The following is a 13,850-nucleotide window of genomic DNA, read 5'->3' as shown; positions in this document are numbered from 1 at the left end:
ACCTGCTCCTCCCTCCATAATCCATAAATGTTGTTATGTTTCCGGAAGGGAAACGCAAAACTTATGCTTATGTGGCCCACTGACGTTTCTCAAACAGGGCAACCGACCCTCGGCAGCCAAAAGGTTGATCCACTCCTGGCCTAGAGATTTCCTTAAGAAATATTGCATGTTCGACTGCACTGTTGTATTCTCTGACAGAAAGGACGGCACTGAGAACCGACTGGGGCATCCTAAGTTTTTCTCAACTCGCTTCAATGACTTGTGCTCGAGTTATTCAATCCAGTGTGTTGGTCAAACTTCTGGTTGCCTCCCCCATGATGTGCCTTTCTCTGGAAATAATTTCACGATGAATAAATTCTGATCTCCGGCTTTTTATTTTTAAAAAAAGTTTACTTTTAATTTTCTTTGAATGAGCCGTTAAAAGCTTAAAAAGTTATTAGGATGTTGAGCACGTTGCAGCAAGTCTGCATGAAGCCAAGTCATTTAAAAGGAAATTTAAAGATATGAAAGGGGTTTGGTGAAAGAGCATGGAAATGGGATTAGAGCAGGTATCTGCAGCCTAGTTAAGCAGAGTCATGATGTCGGTGAAAAGGTAAATGTTTAGAGGTGACTTTGTTTTTTTAAAGTTTAAATATAAGTATAACAAACTTACCCCCCCCCCCCCCCAAAAATAAACTTGCCAAACGTATAATTAGAGAGTGACAAACCACTAGCAAGTGAAATTGCTCTCGCATCCTCGTGGTTTGTCAGAAGTGTTCAGAAAGCTATAATCCTCCCAAGCCAACCATGCAATTAAACCTGCAAAATGACTATCTTTTTATACATGAAAATTTTTGTAAAATGTAGAGACTCTTCCTGAGTGATTTGCATTTGCACAGCACCTTATTGGAGCTTAGTGGTTAGAGCACTTACCTCGCAAGCAAGAAGACCTGGGTTTGATTCCTGGGCAGGGTTGAACGTTAGGCAAGTTTCCTTACTCCACACGCCTCTTTGCCTAGCAGTAAGCAGGAACCCGGTCGTTAGTCAATTGGCAGATCGCTTTCTGGGGATAATAATCCCTTTTTTAAAAAAAATTAAATAATAATAATAATCCTTGCATTTGATATAGCGCTTTTCACGTCGGGAGGACGTCCCAAAGCGCTTCACAGAACACACTGTAAAGTGAATTGACTGTATATTTGTGGGCGAAAGCGGCAGCCAATTGCGCACAGCAATGTCCCCCAAACAGTTGTAGATTGAAAATGACCAATTTATTATTGTTTTGGTTTTGATGGGATTATTATTAGGCTCTGTGTGGAGTAAGGAAACTTGCCCAAGGTTTCGCCCTCTGCCTGGAATTGAACTGAGGTCTCTCACTTGCAAAGCGAGTGCTGTAACCACTGAGCTACAGGACTCCACAAATAATTGGTTGCTCATTCCACGTTTGTTTATGGGACACTGCTGTGCATAATTGGCTGCCTCATTTTGCCCACAAAATAGTCAGTTCACTTTACAGTATATTCTGTGAAGCGCTTTGAAATGTCACAGAGACGTGCCCCCTGTGTGGGTCATGGGGCTGACACCTGAGTCCCATTTGATCTGATTGGGAATTGAGTAGGAGCCAGTGAGCTGCAGTCCATATAATGGGTGTCTTGGAGCCAGGGAAGAGCAGAGTGGGGAGGTTCACCTGGTTACTCCAGTGTTGGGACCTGTGTTACCTGTTTATTTTGCTTGTGTTATTGGAGGAATAAATGGGAGTGCCTGGCTTTCGTGTTCACCCCACAAGACTGGAACAACTTGCTGACAGGGTGAAATCCCTCTGTTCGCTGCGGTCCTCACAGCAAGGCACTACTTGTACCTGCCGGGCAGGAAGGCCTCACAATGGACAGGGTCCAGCTGGGATGAGATCGTATACACACACGCAGAGAGGTTGGCTAAACGGGTTTATCCCACTGTGAACAGAGGAGATTGTGAAGTGCTTTCGGACATCCTCCTAATGTGAACGACACTATACCAAATGTAAGTAATATTATTGAGACGAGATTTGATGGAGATCTTTTAAGATGCAAAAACAACTAGCGGGAAGGTGAGAAATTGTTTTATGCAGAGAGTTATGATTTGGAAAGGATGGTGGAAGCAGATTAAATAATACCTTTCAAAAGGGAATTGGATATATACTTAAAAAGAAAAAAATTGCAAGGCTTTGGGGAAAGAGCAGAAGAAATGGGCTGATAAGAAAGCTCTTTCAAAGGACCGGCACAGGCATGATGGGCCGAATGGCCTTCTCCTGTGCTGTAGAATTCTATGATTTCTATACTTGATTTGCGTGGGGTGGGGGAGGGGAAACAGTCTTGGGATTGAGAGCAGAAAAACACTGGTCTCAGAGGCACAGGCAAATGTATCTTTCTATCGCTCATCCTCGATGTAGCATCTCCATGGTCCTGACAGCCCAGCCTCTCATCTACATATCCTCAATGGCTGAGGTGCTTTTCTTAAGTTGCTTTTAACATCTGGAGGTTTCTTTATTTTGTGAACATCAAAATACTCCCTCGGTATGTTCTAAATAAGAACACTGTTGCGACTGAGCTGCTAAAATATACAGCACGAGGGTAATTAGTGTGTCTGCGCTTCCTGCAGCCTACACGTCTGCAACATAACTACTAAAAATAAGGTCAGTCAGTGATGGCGCTGATCCTTTTAGCATTAAGAAAGAGATTGCATTTTTTATGCTGAAACATGTCAAAGCGCCTCACAGGTAATTACTGTCAAATGATGTTGCTGTTTCTTTGTCGACAAATGTGGCAGCCAGTTCACAACATCAGGATCCCACACAACGTGAATGACCAAGTAATGTGTGTGGGAGGTGGAGGGTGGGGTTTGGATCATTTGTCGAGGCATCATAACATGATGTGCATCTGAACAGGCTGATGGGAGTCCTGTAGCTCAGTGGTTAGAGCACTCGCCTCGCAAGCGAGAGGACCCGTGTTCGATTCCCGGGCAGGGAGAAACATTGGGTAAGTTTCCTTACTGCACACGACTCGGTTTACCTAGCAATAAGTAGGAACTTGTTTGTCAGTTGATTGGTGGATTGCTTTCCGGGGGTAATCCTCAAAAAAAAGGGTCACTTAATCCACGACTGTTTTGTAGGACACTGCTGTGTGCAATTGGCTGCTGCATTTGACCTGCAAAATACAATCGATTCACTTTACAGTCTATTCAGTGAAGTGCTTTGACTCAACGTTGTGATAAGCGTGGTATCAAATGCAAGGATTATTATTATATGGGGAATTTGAACAACACAGTACTCCCCGTTATTCTACTGCGGATTTGGGTGAGACTGAAGGTCCTGACGTGGGTGAGGTTGGAACCCATAACTTTCAGACCCAGGCTGGGCCACTCAGCAGTAATGCGACGAGTATTTGATGGCTGTTATTTTCTGTTAAACAACATAAAATTAGAGTCATTCCCCAGAGACTGGGCGAATGGACTTTGATTTAGTTCCAGAATATTTTATGAATAATCCCAATTCTTGCCTGCTATAACAGAGCATCTGTTACCACAAAACAGCAGCTTTTCCCAAGACTGAAGACGTAAGACCGGCACACAGGAATCAGAATGTGTTTCTTCAACAAAACACACCCTTGAGCGAGAAAAGAGTTTTACATCCTTGGGGTTCTGGAGCGAATGAATCAGAACAGGAGATGGTGCAATTTAATGCAGGGAGGAAGGGGAGTGTGTGTTAGGATGGATGCGGGAGGGAAATTTGAAGCTTCAGGACAACAAAAAAAGGAAGATGGGGATGTAGAGACTATAATAATCCTGGCATTTGATACAGTGCCTTATCACATCTTCCAGACGCCTCAAAGCGCTTCACAGAATATAGAGTGACCAAATTATTTAGAATTTATTTTTTTTGAAGGGATTATTACCTCCAGAAACGCGATCCGTCAGTTGACTAACAACCGGGTTTGTACTTCTGCTAGGTAAACAGAGGCGTGTGGAGTAAGCCCGGGAACCCAGATTTGACTAGTGTGTGATGGGGAGAAACGCTGAACTTTGGAGGTGCTGGACATAGTCAGCAGGCGTTCGAGGAGAATGAGCAAGGGGCTGGGAGAGGCGCTTGGGTCCTGGAGCGATTGACTTGAGCTTTCAGGAGAGCTGAGGATTGTTGATGAATAAGCTGTATTTGGCAGATGCTCATCAGTTTAAGAAACACGCAGCACAAAAGGGAAATATGTTGCTGTTAAATGGAGTGGACGGAGATTGTCAGCAAGAAGCAGAGGATACTCCCGTGCCCAGGAGGTTTAGGATTTTTTTCTCTTATTCTCTGTTGGTTAGCCACCGAGTGAGTGACTGCCCAAACCAGGGGATTGGGATCATGTACTTGAAACTCCCTTTATGTTTTCTGTCTCGAACAAGATTATTTTTTTTCAGTCAGTTAAATGAAGAGTGTAAACGTTGCCGCTTCTGTAGCTCTGAAAGAAAATTTGACCTGAAGGTTTCTGAGCCCGGCTGCTGTGTTTGCTCTTTATCTCGGGCTGAACTCGCTCAGGGAAGAACAACGCTGTGGTGAGGGTACAGCAGTGATGCCCTTCAGGCCCGCTCTGCGATGCTTTGTCTCATCAATTCCCTCCCAATAATAGTCCAATTGCGAGCAATAATAATAATAATCCTTGCATTTGAAGTAGCGGCTTATCAAGTCGTTGAGACGTCTCAAAGCGCTTCACAGAATATCTGTAAAGTGAATTGACTATTTTGTGGGCGAAACACGGCAGCCAATTGTGCACAGCAGAGTCCCTCGAACAGTCGTGGATTGAATGACCACATTTTTTTTGATGGATTATTGCCCCAGGAAAATGATCCGCCAATTGATTAACAACCGGGTTCCTATTGACTGCTAAATAAACACAGGCATGTGGAGTAAGGAAACTTGCCCAAGGTTTCACCCAACCTTGTATAACACAAGCTAATTATTTTGTACATCATTTGATAACAGAAAAGAGTTCCCACCTCCACACATTTCAGATTCAGTGAACGTTTTTAATTCACATTGTCGACTTAATGGAACCTTTAAAGCAGAAATGTTTTTTTTATTCATAAACCCAGAATTATTGATGTCAAAATTAAATATGCAGTAACATCGTACTTTTTCACGGCAATATTTTTCAACTTTTTTTTAAATAGAATCTCTTGCTGTGGACAAAGAGAGAGAGATGGGGGGGATGTGAAATCAAGAGCTTTATCAAAGCTGTCAGCATTGTCATCCACCTGTAATGTGAGGAATTAAAATCTTGCACTCTCTACTCTAACCCCATTCCCTGGTCTGTGAAACATCCCGTTTTCCTCAGACTGTGTGTGTTGGTGCCCTGTCCTGGTCTGACTCTGCCTCACTGCCTGCATTAACGTTATTATTGCCGCTCAGGCCCCCGCAGTGTGTTGGAGATTACCCAGGCAATAACCTATCAGGATTAATGCAGATTACTGCTATGTCTCCAAGCCCTTATTGGGATAAGCCTGTGTGTTAGCCTGGCACACTGGCCGCTCTCTCGCCTCTGAGTCAGAAGGTTGGAGTGCCACATCAGGACTTGAACTCACATAGTCTGAGATGACGCTCCAATACAGTGATGGGGTGAATTGCATTGTCGGAGCTGCTGTCCTTTGGATGAGATTTTAAACCGAGGTCCAGTCTTTCCTGTTTAGGTGGATGTTAAAGATCCCATGACACTGTTCAAAAAGAGAAAGGAGTTTCTCTCCCCCGGGTCCTGGCCGACAACAATCCCCCAGATAAATAAAATTGATCACTCACTGTGCGGCTGTTTGTGGGAAACTGCTGTGTGCAAATTGGTTGCCGCATTCAATTATAAATACCCAATCACTGCACTTCATGCCTATTGTGAAGGGACTCAAACAGTACAGCCCCCACCACCACCACCCTGCCCTTGGTCCCCTCTTCTTCAATCTATACAGTGCTTCCGCTCAGTGATGTCATCCGCGGGCACGGGGTCAATTCCACATGTACGCGGATGACACCGAACTCTATCTGGCTACCTCCACCCTCGACTCCAGGACCGTTGATGTCCTGGGTAATTGTCTGTCTGACATCAAGTCCTGGATGAGAGCCAACTTCCTCCAGCTCAATGTTGGCAAGACCAAGGCCCTCCTGCTTGGCTCCTGGCAGTGCCTCCACATCTCAGCCGTTGACATTATCACCATTCACGTCTGCGCTCTTCACCTCACTGAGCCAATCTGAAATCTCAGTGTGCTTTTCGACCCTCAGCTATCCTTCAAACCCCACATTCGTACCATGACCCGTTCCGCCATTCCCCACCTCCGCCTCTCACCTCAGAACGCCAAGACCCTGATCCACGCTTTCATCACGTCCCGGCTTTACTACACCAACCGCCTGCTCACTGAACTTACCAACTCTTCCCTCCACAAGCTGCAGATTAGTCAAACTCTGCAGCTTGTGACCTCTCCCGCACCAGGCTCCACCAACCAATCGCCCGCACTCTTGCCTGGCTTTGCTGGATCGCCATCCAGCAGAGAATCGAGTACAATACCCCCCTACCTCTCCGAACTCCTAACCCCAAATCCGCCTGCCCACTCCCTCCGCTCAACAGACACCAACTGCTTCAGGGCCCCCACACTACTCACCCCACCGAGAGTGGTTGGGTATTCAGCACCTCTGCCCACACACTATCCCGCGATCCCTCTGCCTCGCCCCCTCTCTTGCCTCTTTCAAATCTTGTCTAAAGATCTCCCTCTTCGACCGTGCCTTCGGCCACCCCCGCCCCTCCACAAACCCCCCGCCCCGCCTGACCAACTCCCAGCTCAGGTCCAAAAAATCCTGACTGTCCAGCGCCCTGGGACGTCTTTCCGACGTGAAGGGCGCTTGCTTTACAAGTGTCATTTGTTGTTGCGAGCGTCATCCTCTGGCTGTGAGCTACACCTGATTATTGTAGTCCTGTGATCAGACATTAATCCGAGTTCCCGTCTGCCTGCTCAGGTGGTTCAAGTAAAGATTCCGCAGCAATGTTCGGAAAGAGAAGGTAGTCTCTCTCCCGTGTCCCGGCCAACAATCCTCCAAATAAAACGGACTCACAGGCTGCTCCACGCTGACATCCCTCGGGCAGCTGCCTGTACTGCAGCACTCCGAGGAAGCAATCAATTATTGATCAATGCGTTGGGCGACAGACAGGCAGCTGCTTACACTGGAACCGTCTCTGAGCAGACGCTACCGCTCAGCCCAGCCTGATGTTTGATCCTCTCCTCCCTTGGGAACACGTCTCTGTTTTCCAGGGAGGGCTTAAACACGGGCTTGTTTACCAGGGAGCGAGAGTTTAAACACAGGCTGGTGCAGTTTTATGAAGGAGACGGCAACAGCAACGTTGCCACAAACAGTCATGAAGTGAGGGAGTGATTTTTCTGTGGAGGAATGTAAGCCAGCACACTGGGAGAGAGAAACTCCCTTGTCTTTTCAAAAGCGCCGTGGGAGATCTTTAATGTCCATCTGATCAGGAGACAGATGGGGCCTTGGTTTTAACATCTCAACTGAAGGTCGGGTGGGAAAGTGTGATTTATAAAAATAAGTGACTTAGAGAACACACAAGTAGCAGTGACAGCGACACAAGGAATGGAGTATCTGCACTGAATCGCTCCCATTTCAACGAGTGTGACTCTCGGTCTGTCCCCCTCTAGCTCTGTCGCTCTCCCTGTTCCACTCGCTCTATTCCCGGTACATTTCCCGGCTCTCCTCCACACTGGGAATGGATGGTCGGGGGAGGGAGGCATTTCCCAAACTAGGTCATCACTCTACACATCTTAAGGGACTGTCTGTAAATTGCCACCTTGTCCCACAAGAGTACAAACAGCGTGGCATCGCTTAACTCTCTTCCCTCCAAAACCCATCCTGTAAAACACCGGATACAACAATGTACAGATTGTGTATAATGACATGTATATGGAGTGCGGGCTGCGTTCCTGCGTTGCATTCTGCGTTCACGAAAATGTTTGTAGTTCTGGACGGCCCCCGAGCTACATGAAGCTGTAACACTTGCACATAGAATGAAAGCTGCTGTAGTTTCATTTATAATCAGAAACCAACTGTACTGATCCACAACTCGGTCACTCATTTAAATACCCCCTCTCTCTCTCATAACGAAATGCGACTCACGTTAATGTCAGCCTAGCAACCCCGATCGTTACAACTCAGATTTTGTCCGAGGAAATAGCTGGCTCCCCACGCCAGACAGTTTCACTCACTCCAAGACACTGTTTTGTGTGAAGGGCACGCTGTAAATGCAAGTTGTTGTTGTTGTAGATGGGGTGGGAGGGGAATTACTTTCACTGCTTCAAAGGCAACTCGTTGGCTGTGAGGAGGTCTGTGGCGGTCTGGGAGTTGCTGAGGGTAAAGAGGCTGATGCCGGATTGGTAGGCAGCAGGGATGGTTACCCATGGGGTCAAGGCCACATCCCCCAGGGACATCTCGTAGATCATCTGCTTGACCTGGCCTGGGGGGTGGGGAGAGAGACAGTGAGAGGGGGGCTTCACCGTTTGTACCTGGGTGGGGGGAAAACGAGTGAGTCCAGCCCAGAGCCACATCCAACCAGGGGGCGGGAGCACTGGGCACCACATCCCTCTCACCTCAGCAAGACACCAAGTGGGAGACAGACCCCAGCCCCAATCTCAGCCCCCAACCTCAGCCCCAGCCCAACCTCAGCCCAACCCCAATCTCAGCCCCAGCCCCAACCCAACTCCAGCCCCAATCTCAGCCCCAATCCCAACCCTGCCCCCAATCTCAGCTCCAGCCCCAATCCCAGCCCCAATCTCAGCCCCGTCCCCTCACCTGCCACGTTGAGCACCTTCCAGCGCTGGTCGTGGTTGAGGTGTGACAGCTCCGTGCCCCCCGTCAGCCGGGTCAGGATGTCCTCCCGTCGCACCAGCAGCACCGACTCACTGCACAGCCTCCGCCTCACCAGCTCACTCTCCTCTACCAGCAACACAGAACCCACACATCACCCTCACACACAGTCCACACCTCACCCTCACCCGCACAGCCCACACCTCACCCTCACCCACACAGCCCACACCTCACCCTCACCCACACAGTCCACACCTCACCCTCACCCACACAGCCCACACCTCACCCTCACCGCCCACACCTCACCTTCACACACACAGCCCACACCTTACTAACACCTCACCACCTGTGCCATGACCAAACCAACCAGCCCCAACACCAACCCCAGCCCTGAGAGACGAGGGCAGCCCCAGGGCTCCCAGTGCCGATCTCGTACCCACTTGGATGGGGTTGGTCAGGTAGATGCCGGCTGTGTCCACCCCGAAGATCATCTGGTGATGCCAGGCGTCCGGCACCTCCTCCCCCTCGGGCGGGGCTACCTGCAGGTTCATGGTGGCCACGGGCACGGCTCCACGGCGGATCCAGCCGGCCAGCCACGACCTCAGCCTGACCTCCCGCACCGGGTAAAGCGGGAAGAAGCGGCCGATCACTCTGCCCTCGGTGGCTTCACTCACTCCTGTCAGCAGCTGCTGGTGTGTGGCTCCTGGGGGGAGGGAGGGCAAAGGTCAGAATGCAGGGTTCAGACCTGCCGATTATGGGGCAACATGACAACAATCCTCTCTTTTGATACAGCGCCTTATCATGTCTCAAGACGCCTCAAAGAGCTTCACAGAATATACTGTAATATGCAGTGACCGTTTAAATTGTGGGCGAAATGCGACAGACAATTGTGCACAGCAGTGAGCGTCCCACAAACAGCCGTGGGTTGAGTGACTGCATTTTTTTTATTTGAAGGGATTATTAAGCCCAAAAATGTAATCCGTCAATTGACTAACAACCAGGTTCCTACTCACTGCTGGTAAAGAGAGATGTGTGTGTGGGGTGAGGAAACTTGTCCAACGTTTTGCCCTGACCCGGGAATCAAACCCAGGTCCTCTCGCTTGCGAGATGAGTGCTCTAACTATTGAGCTACTTACCTGCCCTCTCCCCATATCCCCTAATCCCCCTTTTTTAAAAATCTATCAGTCTCAGCCTTGAAGATGTTCAAGGACTGACATCTACAGCCTTCTGGAGGAGTGAATTCCATAAGTTCACTACCCTCTGAGTGAAGAAATGTTTCCTCAACTCTGTTCTAAAAGGCTGACCCTTAATTTTCAGACTGTGACCCCTGGTTATAGGTTATAGATTCTCCTCCCGGGGAAACAGTCCCTCAGTGTCTACTTTATCAGCCCTTTAAGAATCTTATATGTTTCAATAAGATCCCCCCTAATTCTTCTGTACTCTAGAGAATACAGCCCCAGTTTATTCAGCCTATCCTCATAGGTCAGTCCCCTCATCCCAGGCACTAACCGAGTGAATCTACGCTGCAGCCCTCTATGTCCTTTTTTAAATAAGGACCAAAACTGCACACAATACTCCAGGTGCGGTCTCACCAAGTCAGCAAGACTTCCCTACTCTTGTACTCTAAACCTTTTGCAATGAACGCTAACTGCCGTTCGCCTTCTTAGTTGCTGCTGCACCTGCAAACTAACTTTTTGAGACTGGTGTACAAGGACACCCAAATCCCTCTGAACACTAACACTATCTAATCTCTCCCCCTCTAGAAAAGAATCTGTTTTTCTATTTTTTCTACCCAGGTTTAGCTGGTTAGACTCCGGCAGTTACCCCAACGCACAATCTGGGTTCCCCCCAAGCCTTGACTCTGGCCAACCTGCACCTAATACTTCCTGGAATTAGGGTGGGAATGGGGCACTAGGCGGGGCTGGGAGCAGGGCAGTGGGAGGGGCAGGGCTGGTTGGGGCGGGACTGGGTGTGGAGCACTGGTCAGGGCTGGGGGGGGGTCTGGTTGGGGCGGGCACTGGGCGGGGCCAGCCCAGCAGTCCCTCACCGGCCACGCTGCGGGACAGCAGGTAGTCGGGCAGGTGGGCCTGGTTCCTGCGCTGGTTGGTGCGGACGCAGGCCTCCACAGCTCCGGGCGGAACCTCCACACCCAGTGCCCGCAGTACAGTGATGATCGCGGTCGCTCCACAGGACGAGGCTCCTGTCTGAACCTCCTCCAGCATCTCCGCCTCTTCCAGGCTCCAGATCATTGCTGGCACAACGGCTCCTTCATCATCATCACCAGGACAATCCTCCTCCTCCTCTGGGGGCAGAGCCGGCCTTGCCCTACCCCCCATGTCAAGGACCCGACTGTCCAGCCTGGTCGGCACGGCCACCACAACCCGGCTTCCCCAACACCGGAAACGTCAGCTTTCCCAGGAAGGAAAGAGAGAGAGGTTGGTCACTGGAGGTTAGTGTAACATTAATAATAATCATAGAATCATAGAATGGTACAGCACAAAAAGAGACAATTCGGCCCATCGGGTTTGTGCGGCTCTTTGAATAGAACAGTTAATGTCAGTCCCACTCCCCAGTCCTTTCCCCATAACCCGCAAACCCGTCCTCCTCAAATACCCGTCCACCGCGTTTTTAAAAGTAGTTATCGAATCGGTCTCCACCGCCCTCTCAGGCGATGCGTTCCAGATTCGAACAACTCGCTACATGAAAACATTTCTTCTCACTCCCCGTCGGCTTTTAGAGACTATTTTAAATCTGTGACCTCGAGTCACCGACACACACACCAGTGGGGACAGTTTTTCCCTTTCTAACCTATCAAATCCCCTCATGATTTTGAAGACCTCTATTAGGTCTCCTCGTAACCTTCTCTGCTCCAATGAGAATAATCCTCACCTCTCTCGCCTTTCCTCATCATCACGGTCCCTCATTCCTGGTACCATCCTCGTAAATCTCCTCCTTTCCAATACCTTAACATCCTTCCTATAGTGCGGTGCCCAGAACTGGGCGCAGTATTCTAACTGAGGCCTAATTAGTGTTTATATAGGTTAAACATAAACTCCCGACTCTTGTACTCTGTGCCCCTATTTATAAAGCCAAGTATCCCATATGCCCTTTTTACAGCTTTATCTCCCTGTCCTGCCACCTTCAAGGATTCAGTCACCTGAAAGCCCAGGTCTCTGTTCTTTTATTATCATTAATAATAATCCTTATATTTGATTTAGCGCCTTATCACACGGTTGTGATGTCTCTAAGCGTTTCACAGAATATACTGTAAAGTGTAGTGACTGCTTTGTGGGTGAAACACGGCAGCCAATTGTGCACAGCAGTGACCCCACAAACAGTTGTGGATTGAGTGACAAAATTTTTTTTGAAGGGATTATTAGACCTGGAAAGCGATCCCCCAATTTGAATAACAACCAGGGTCCTACTTGCCGCTAGGTAAATAGAGGCATGTGGCATAAGCAAATCTGCCCAACGTTTCACCCTGCCTGGGAATCGAACCCAGGTCCTCTCGCTTGTGAGGTGAATGCTCTAACCACTGAGCTACGTTCCCAGTGACCAGCAGCAGGAGGTGGGTTTGTGTGTGGTCTAAACACCGGTACGGACTAGTTGGGGCTCACAGGCTTGTTTCATGTGCTACTGATTGTATGTCTGTGTGTATATGTAAGTTATTGTTTGCTGTTTAAAGACGTGTCTCTCCATCGCGGTCAGTAAGGCTGTGAGATGTCAGTAGTTGGAGGCAGATTAGAAGAGTGAGAGAGTTTTGTTTTATTATTGGTGAGTGCGGTTAGGCCTGCTCACCCCCATTAGCCAAGTTGGATTGAAACACGTTCCACTAGGGAGTATGTCAATCAGCCCCTCCTGCCTGTTCCGCCGTTCTATATGATCATGGCTGATCTGTTCCTCAACTACATTTGCCCACTGTTGCCCTGGATCCAACTCAGGTGACAGGATGGCCTCTCCGTCAGGGCAAACCCGGCCTGACCCTAGTGCCAGGTGCTCACTGTGCCCTACATTCCAGTGTCTCCCCTTCCTCTGTGTGACGGCAGATCACTACGCTCTCTCTCTCTCTTTCCCTGAAGGGACGCACCGTACTTACCTAATTCCGGACAGTATGAGGCGCAGGTTGGCAAGAGCCAAGGCTTATGGACCCCAGAGTGTGCGTTGGGGAAACTGCCGGAGTGTAAGCAGCTAAACCACGTAGTTTGCCGTTGAGAGGCAGCGCTGTGTGGCAGCTTTCCCGCCGCTGGTCCAGCGAGGGCCACCCTCCCCGTTAGTGAGGGTGTGGGCTGCAGGGCTACCAGGGGCTGAGGGGGAGGATTCGGCCCCTCCAGGACCTGCTGATGGGCCGGGCCGGGCCGGGCAGTGCTGTCTGTGTGAGGGCAGATCACACTCTCCCTCTCACACTTTGTCTCTCTCTCTCCCTCTCACACTCTGCAATACTGATCCCAACCAACAAAGGGCAGAAGCTGCAGCTGTGCTCAGAGCTCAATCCTTCCCATGACAGCAAACATGGCTGAGGTTGGGCTGTGATCAGGTCCTCAGGACAATCTCAGGACAATCTCAGGACAATCAGGAGAGAGTCTCTGCCTCCGCTCAGCCCAACACAGACAAAAAGGGGAGCGTTGTATCCCAGTCCCAGACCCTCCCCCACAGCCTCAGCCTCTGACCACACTGACCAACACCACTCTCCCTCTCCCTCTCCCTCTCACACTCTGTCTCTCTCTCTCACACTCCGTCTCTCTCTCACACTCTGTCTCTCTCTCTCTCTCACTCCCTCTCTCTCTCTCTCTCTCACACTCTCTCTCTCTCTCACACTCTGTCTCTCTCTCTCTCTCACTCCCTCTCTCTCTCTCTCACACTTCCCGCACTCGGGAATTCTGCATTAATTCTGGTTTTATATATAAAGTTAAATCCTCCGGTGAGAGCGGCTGTCGGTACCTCTGTGTCCGGCGGCGCTGATCTCTCCCGTGAAGCGCTTTGAGACGACTTTGCTTCCGGCCTTATAGCCCCG

The 13,850-nt window shown here is 49.4% G+C and overlaps 1 protein-coding gene across 1 annotated transcript; it reads right to left on the bottom strand.

Annotated features, from left to right (window-relative positions):
- Positions 1-7,519: 7,519 nt before the first annotated feature.
- LOC121850380 lies at positions 7,520-13,850 on the bottom strand. Its single transcript, XM_042341880.1, has 5 exons — positions 13,778-13,850; positions 10,887-11,248; positions 9,276-9,542; positions 8,825-8,968; positions 7,520-8,489 (listed from the first exon to the last, which is right to left on the bottom strand). The coding sequence occupies exons 2-5, from the start codon at positions 11,173-11,175 to the stop codon at positions 8,323-8,325; spliced, it is 867 nt and encodes a 288-aa protein (XP_042197814.1). The 5' UTR covers positions 11,176-11,248; positions 13,778-13,850; the 3' UTR covers positions 7,520-8,322.

The sequence above is a fragment of the Callorhinchus milii genome, unplaced genomic scaffold (assembly GCF_018977255.1).
Source record: "Callorhinchus milii isolate IMCB2004 unplaced genomic scaffold, IMCB_Cmil_1.0 Scaffold18, whole genome shotgun sequence".
Classification (NCBI taxonomy): Eukaryota; Metazoa; Chordata; class Chondrichthyes; order Chimaeriformes; family Callorhinchidae; genus Callorhinchus; species Callorhinchus milii.
Note: the sequence above shows the minus strand (reverse complement) of the source record. Positions and strands in the feature narration are given on the sequence as shown.

Excerpts from the sequence above, each read along its gene's own strand:
- LOC121850380 (XM_042341880.1), bottom strand. The coding sequence starts at position 11,175 with ATGGGGGGTAGGGCAAGGCCGGCTCTGCCCCCAGAGGAGGAGGAGGAT. Across the intron at positions 8,969-9,275 it reads GACCAACCCCATCCAAGTGG|AGGAGAGTGAGCTGGTGAGG; the intron begins GTACGAGATCGG and ends TGTTGCTGGTAG. Across the intron at positions 8,490-8,824 it reads GAAGGTGCTCAACGTGGCAG|GCCAGGTCAAGCAGATGATC; the intron begins GTGAGGGGACGG and ends CCCACCCCCCAG.